The 6727-nt window shown below is 37.1% G+C and overlaps 1 protein-coding gene across 2 annotated transcripts; it reads left to right on the plus strand.

Annotated features, from left to right (window-relative positions):
- The first annotated feature begins 3945 nt into the window (after nucleotides 1-3945).
- On the plus strand, nucleotides 3946-5945 carry LOC117110816 (V-set and immunoglobulin domain-containing protein 10-like). Of its 2 annotated transcripts, XM_033253642.1 has the most exons (2): nucleotides 3946-4890; nucleotides 5309-5492. In XM_033253642.1, exons 1-2 carry the CDS (start codon nucleotides 4066-4068, stop codon nucleotides 5342-5344), a joined length of 861 nt encoding a protein of 286 aa, XP_033109533.1. In that variant the 5' UTR covers nucleotides 3946-4065; the 3' UTR covers nucleotides 5345-5492. The 2 variants fall into 2 exon arrangements, with proteins under 2 accessions (XP_033109533.1, XP_033109532.1); XM_033253641.1 differs by having other exon boundaries at nucleotides 3946-5945.
- Nucleotides 5946-6727: the final 782 nt, after the last annotated feature.

Genomic DNA, 6727 nt, shown 5'->3' on the forward strand with positions numbered 1-6727 from the left:
AATTGTGCTTTTTCTCCCCGACGGAGGGGCCCCGGCACCCCGTCCTTCCCCCGCTGGCGCCACCCCTGATACGAAGAATATTGGGTCCCCTCTGCCCGGGATCTTATAACGCAACAAACTTGATGTTTTGCCCCACCTGACGTGTTATCTTACTGAATACTCCGTACTTGGGGATCGGATTCAACATTTATTTATTTATTTGGATATACACCTTCAGATCGGTGGCACACGTTTATACTGAACGGTTAATCCTTATAATAAAACAAATATTTAAAAAATAACATAAATATAACAATAGCATAGAAAATATAAACCAATTAACGTAATGATCTGTAGTCTACCTACAGTAAATTTATAAATTAGGAAACACATATACGGTACAACAGAATCGACCAAAAAGTTAATATACATATGAAAAGTTAAAATCAACAGATTAATGAGCTGCATTATGTACATCATTCATATTTACTCTTTCTATATTTACTTACCCCCTCCACACCCCCACACTTCCTATACTTACATATTCACGTCAGGTAGGGCAAAACATCACTCTTATGATATTTCACTGACGCAACACATCGAAATAACCTTAAAGTTAGCAAACATAAAGTACCGGTACTGTGCAACGACCGCTTTAAATAAAGATTCTTTTTCTCTTCCATTACATTGCACAAGCTCAATCTTGAGTGGTCAACAGTTGGTGTAGGAGGCTGATTGTGATTCTTAATTAAATGATGTTATTATATTGGAGTCGCAAGGGAAAATCAAAACTAAACTTGAAATCTAGTCCTATAATAATTGAAATAATAAACTATATTATAAGAATATTATATGGTATGATATGATATATAATATGATAAATGATGGTAGGCCTATATGTAATGATATGGTATATCATATAAAATTATATATGTTATGATAATGATATATATGATTTGATTATTATATGATAATTATGATATGATGTAATGTGATATAATTTTTTTAAAAATTTATTTAGGACAGTTTAGATTACAGGCTTTCCTTTTTCGAAAAACAAGAGCATTTTATAAAGCAGTTAAAATACCTGTTACAATGATACATAATCGTATTAATCAATCTGGAGTTGCTCCTAATAACTTTATAGAACAATGCATTTAGCGAGCGGAAGTGTAATATTTTCGGAAAACTGTCATTTTGATCTCACCTCAACAGTTCGGCCATTTTGTGGATCTGTAATGTTCGTGTAATGTCATAGTGATCGTGGAATAACAATTACGAAAACTTAATAATTATTCTAAAGCCGGGCACTCACTGCGTCGGACGACGACGGCTCCAACTCCGCTCACTTTGAGCTCAAGACGACGCGACGCCGTCTGCTGATCGTAATTAAAAACTATTCGTCGTTGCGTGCGCGTCGTGTCGTTGTGTTCTACAAAGAATCGCGTCGGCCGATGACCGTCGGGCGCCGTGAGTGGCTGGCTTAATAGGCCGATAATTATCCAGCCAACAATTTTATAATAACGTTGTAGTTTGGTTTACAAACTGTTTATATATTTTTAACGTCTTTTCAGATCAAATGATGTTGCTAGTTGTAATAACGTCAATTTCTAAAATACCATAACCACAATGTTCACAACTTTCGCGAATGTTAGGCCTATAATACTATTGTGTTTCTGGGTATGCCCATACTACAATAATCAGTTATTAACGGTATCTTCTAATCCACTCAGACAGAGAGATGAGAGAGTGAGGTTTCCATTTATTATTTACATTATGGACTTAGAAGAACACATGAGTAAAATCCAGCGTCTTCTGACGCAAATGCTGTTATTTGAAGTTAGGACCTCTAACATCTTCTATCGAATACCTGTTCCACTTAGTAGATTCACTGGGTAATAATACAATATAACCTTCGCTGATTTTAGTATTACTACTGTTATGAAACCAAACAACCGACAAAGTACCAAAATAGTTGGGATCACAATCCAGCTGCACTGTGTCACCGACATTGGCTGTTGTGTTAACTGGTCCTTCTGCAATTACAGGTACTTGGAATTTTGCGAATTCGACATGTTTCATAATGACACCAAAAGTACAAAAAATATCTTAAATATCAACATAGCCATCACATTTCTACATTTAAAACACTTCGCTATATAGAAAGTAATCCTAGAAATGCATTAGCAAGGTTTGTGGTAAGTAACACCGGAAGCAGAGCTCTAAACAAGTTTCCTGGATTCAGTGGTCGATTGCAGTCATGATCATGTAAAAAAAATTTGAATGATGAAATTAGGCTTACAGTACAAGTTTGCACAGTGATTTTAGGTTTTTTTTAACTACTTGACTGTGATTTTTTTGGGGGACTGGGGGAGGGGCGTAGATACGCCACTGCGCCCGGGCTTACTGGACCCTCGGTGGGGTTTATTGTACCTACATGAGGTAATTATTGGAGTGTGGCGGCAGTCACGGAGTACGGTATCATACCACACAGCCTATGATGTTAAACGGAAACGATTTCGTTTTGTGAGGGTTGTCCATAGCTACCAACCTGAGGGATTTGAAATGCGTGACTACACCAGTTGCCGGGGGGGGGGCAACAGGACCACCGCCGGGGTCCAGGGGCGGATCCCCGGTGGGGTCAGAGTTTCAGTCACATTATTAACAGTTGACTGTGGCAATGAACGCGCAAGACCGCACGCGCTTCCTAGATTCTACCTACTAAGTGCTTGGTTGGCAAGTGGGTTGTTTTGGTCGAGAAAGAGAGATTTTTTTTGTCGGTGAATTGATTCTTGAATGATCAGATAACGAAAGCTCTCTAATGACTCAAGTTACTCCATGACCGTTTTTATATCGTTAATAAAACAAATTTTCTCTCATTTTAAATACATTTTCCACTGAATTCATGATAATTCGTTATCACGCATAGACTTCTTCTAAATGCGTGACAAATTTATTATCAAAATGCGTGTTTCATTCAAAATCACTTTGAAATGCGGGACATTTCCCGCGCGATGCGAGACGGTTGGTAACTATGGTGATCAATATATTTTCAGTTTTTATAGTTGATTACATATTAATTTGTCTCTCACCGTGGAGCTTTTAAATGAATTTATAAAAACGTGCATCATTGTAGGCCTGTTCTAATCGATACGGGCTTGCCGATCTTTGAAATTTGAAAACTTCGTCAGGGTGCTACTGTTCAGTGTCGGGGACGCGCATTTTTTCGCAAAGACATAATGAAGCATCACTCTCAACCGGTGGCGGAATGAATAGGCCTACTGTTGTTAACTTAGAAAAAGATTTATTTTTATAATACATTGAAATCAAAAACACTGAAAAATGGTGCTTACCATAACTGGGGTGAGAGTAGGCCTACCAACTCTTAACCACTAGACCACATGAGATATTGCTAATGATATTGTTTTAATTGTAAATATTTAATCTCATCTTCTAATTTTGCTAAATATTTACCACATTACAGTAGATTGCTAATGTGCACAGTGTTAATTGTAAATATTTTATTTCATTTTCAAACTTTCGAAATGTTCATTAGGTAGGCCTATATTTGCCCCATCGTCGACAGTGATCTTAAAAAGATGTTTCAATGGCTTACGAAAAAAGGTTTTAGGACAATGGCTATTTGAAGCTATTTGTATTATACTATAATCTGCTAATCAGTTTGTTTCCAAATTCTTCCCTACATTTTTAAGCATAACGGATGTGTCAATTCATTTGCGAGAATTGTTTTTGTGGTCTCAATGTTGAAGTATAATACTACACCGCAGTAGGCCTATTGCAGTCTGATCCGAACGAGTGGGCCTTCAACTCATGACAATGAGTAAAGGAAAACTATAATTATAGGGCCGCCCATAAATACCATCCTCATCGTTAGCCAATCACATCGTTTCACTTGGAAAGCGAAGCACAAATACAACAACGATCATATTTCCGGGTACCGTTTTCTAAATCTAGTGTGTATTTTTCCATAAAGGGGATGTGAGTTTCTTCAAACAAGTTAATTTGGAAATTTGTGATTGTGTTCTGATAATAATTTAAATTCTGTTTTATTCGCCAATAATCACAATGATATCGACTGCAGGCGTACTTGTGTTATTCTTTGATGTTGCCGCGTGTATAGAAGGGTCCTTCTACGAAAAACCAATGAATGCCACATTTTCTACAGGTGGGACGGCGAGTTTGAAATGTGACGCCGACTATGCACATCGAGTCGTGTGGTACCATAATAGTAGTGCTACTAAAATCAGTGACAATTGGGGCATTTTGCTGTCAGACGGTGGAGGCAAGGGAGACAGATACAGTGTCTGCTGCGATTCGACTGTCGATCGCACATATACATTGGAGATAACAGACTTTCAGCTAATTGATGCTGGTCTGTACTCATGCATGATACTTCAAGAACATAACGACATATTTAAGTCTGCTTCGGCCGTTCTGTCTATTGACCCTCCTGGCGAAATGACACCACCTGATTATACATCCCCGTCATGTGATATAATTCGCATATACAGAAATACAAATGAACTACTTGACGTTGGTGATGATATTGTATTTAGATGTCAGAGTCAAGGGGGTAATCCCCTTCCCCAACTAACGGTTATTGATGGCGAAGAAGTTATTGATATCGAGACGGTACTCGACGGTGAGACTCAAATTGTGAATTATAGCGTGTCACTAAATACGTCACACATCAACTCAAACTTTACGTGTAAGTTGGTGAGTGCAGCTTTAGGTACACCAAGATACTGTTCTTTGAAACCACTGATACTTGGAGTTGTTATCATGCCGCCGCAAATCACTGCGGTAGAGGGCGCTGATATAGTTTTTGATTGTTATTCCAAAGGTGCTAAAAGCCCAGAGTTTACTTGGCAATGGCGTTTGAACAATTCTGTAAGTAGTCTTAACCGTAGTGAAGAAATAATTTCCCATTCGCATTCTAGAATTACAATTAAAAATGTATCACCGGCACTTAATGGGTGCCAGCTTTTCTGTACTGTCGATGACCTAGGATCCCAAGCCGCTGACAGTGTTATTTTAAATATTCAGTTAAAGACGTCGCCAACCGCGCATACCTCGACACGAATTACAACACGATCAAGTAGTAGCCCTATATCGATTGTTATTGGTACAGTTTTAGGACTACTCGTCGTGATAGGTCTAATTATAGGAATAGTTTTGTTTAAACATAAGCGGAAATCATGTGAGAAGATCGCCAATAACAATAAGCCTAACCCGTGTGAAACGGAAATTCCAGAAATGACCCAGTGCGTTTCAATTTCCAATGATAAACAAGAAATTTTATCTACAGGGGACCCCGGAGAAGCTGATTATGGAAAGGATTTGAATGGAGTTAGTACACATGAACCAGACACGCACGTTTATAGTAATTACACATCTGAATCGTTACCGGACGAAACATGCTATCAGAATGTACAAGCGTCATCAAATATAACTCACGAGGAAAACAATATAGAAAATGAAAACAACGTCGAAAGTTTGAATTACGCCGAATTGGATCTGGAGGCGTCAGCATCAGGTATCCATGACAAGGAACCTCGCACTGTTTATTCACATGTAATCCTGAATTGAACATTGTGTCGTTCAATTGAGAACATTATAAATCAATCAATATTCTTTTATTAGGGAAGTTTCGTCACTTTACGAAAATACTAACCAATACTGTTTGATCCGCTTATTTTTAGCCAATCCCCATCTAACCTGTATCTGTATAACATACAGGGCGAGGGTGTTAACGACAATTTTATATAGGCCTACTTTATCTAATTCTCATCTACATCTGTTTAGTACAGGGATTACGTCATCAAATTTATCATTCTTAGCCAATTGCCAGGTATCTTCATCCTCAGTACAAGACTTTTTAAGGCAACGCAGGTCTATGACCCACATCATACAATACAAAAATAAATTTACAGTGTAATTACAAATAGGGCCTATCATTATTTTTCTTTAAAAAGATCATGAGATATATTTCATATATCATCATCATCAAAATCATCATCATCATTATCATCATCATTATCATCACCATCGTCGTCAATGCCAGATGCTCCGAAACCAACTTTACACAATAGTTGTTTAAAATTGATAAACCCACTAGGCCTATTCTTCGTTCGTTTTTCCTGGAAGAAATGACATTTACATAATATAATACGGTAATTCGATACAATTCATTTGACCAGTTCCCTGATTTGATTTAATCTCAGCCAATAGCTAAAAAGATTTATATAATAGGCCTAATGATTGTACTTTTGATAGCTAGGGAATCTCCCACGATATCTACTGTTATATTCGCCACTGAGTTTCCAGAATATCCATTTTATATCTCAATGGAATATACAGATTGTTTTAGCAGAATTTTTTCAATAATACAAACATCATCTACTATTCCACTCCCATAAATTACAATCGCGAGATAGTATCAAAACATAGTTCCATATGTTAACGGTAACAAAGAGAAATTCTTTTGAAAGTGAACATCGCTTTATTAGACAGCTAACAATTGTTTTCTGTAGCTTTAATTCATTTTCAAATTAAACTAAAGACGAACTTTAGGCACTTGAAAGAGTTTACATATCTTGATTGTTTTTAAATGCTTTAAATTTAAGGTAGCTTCTTGTTTGAATATAACATTCATATCTTAACATCACCATTACACCCCATTTTACAGAAGTAGTCGAAGTGCTTTAAACTCTGCAGTCTATTAACT

This window comes from Anneissia japonica, unplaced genomic scaffold (genome assembly GCF_011630105.1).
Source record: "Anneissia japonica isolate Jap-2015-1 unplaced genomic scaffold, ASM1163010v1 scaffold2756_len2360902_cov194, whole genome shotgun sequence".
Classification (NCBI taxonomy): Eukaryota; Metazoa; Echinodermata; class Crinoidea; order Comatulida; family Comatulidae; genus Anneissia; species Anneissia japonica.

Coding starts and splice junctions, on each gene's coding strand:
- LOC117110816 (XM_033253641.1), top strand. CDS start 4,066: ATGATATCGACTGCAGGCGTACTTGTGTTATTCTTTGATGTTGCCGCG.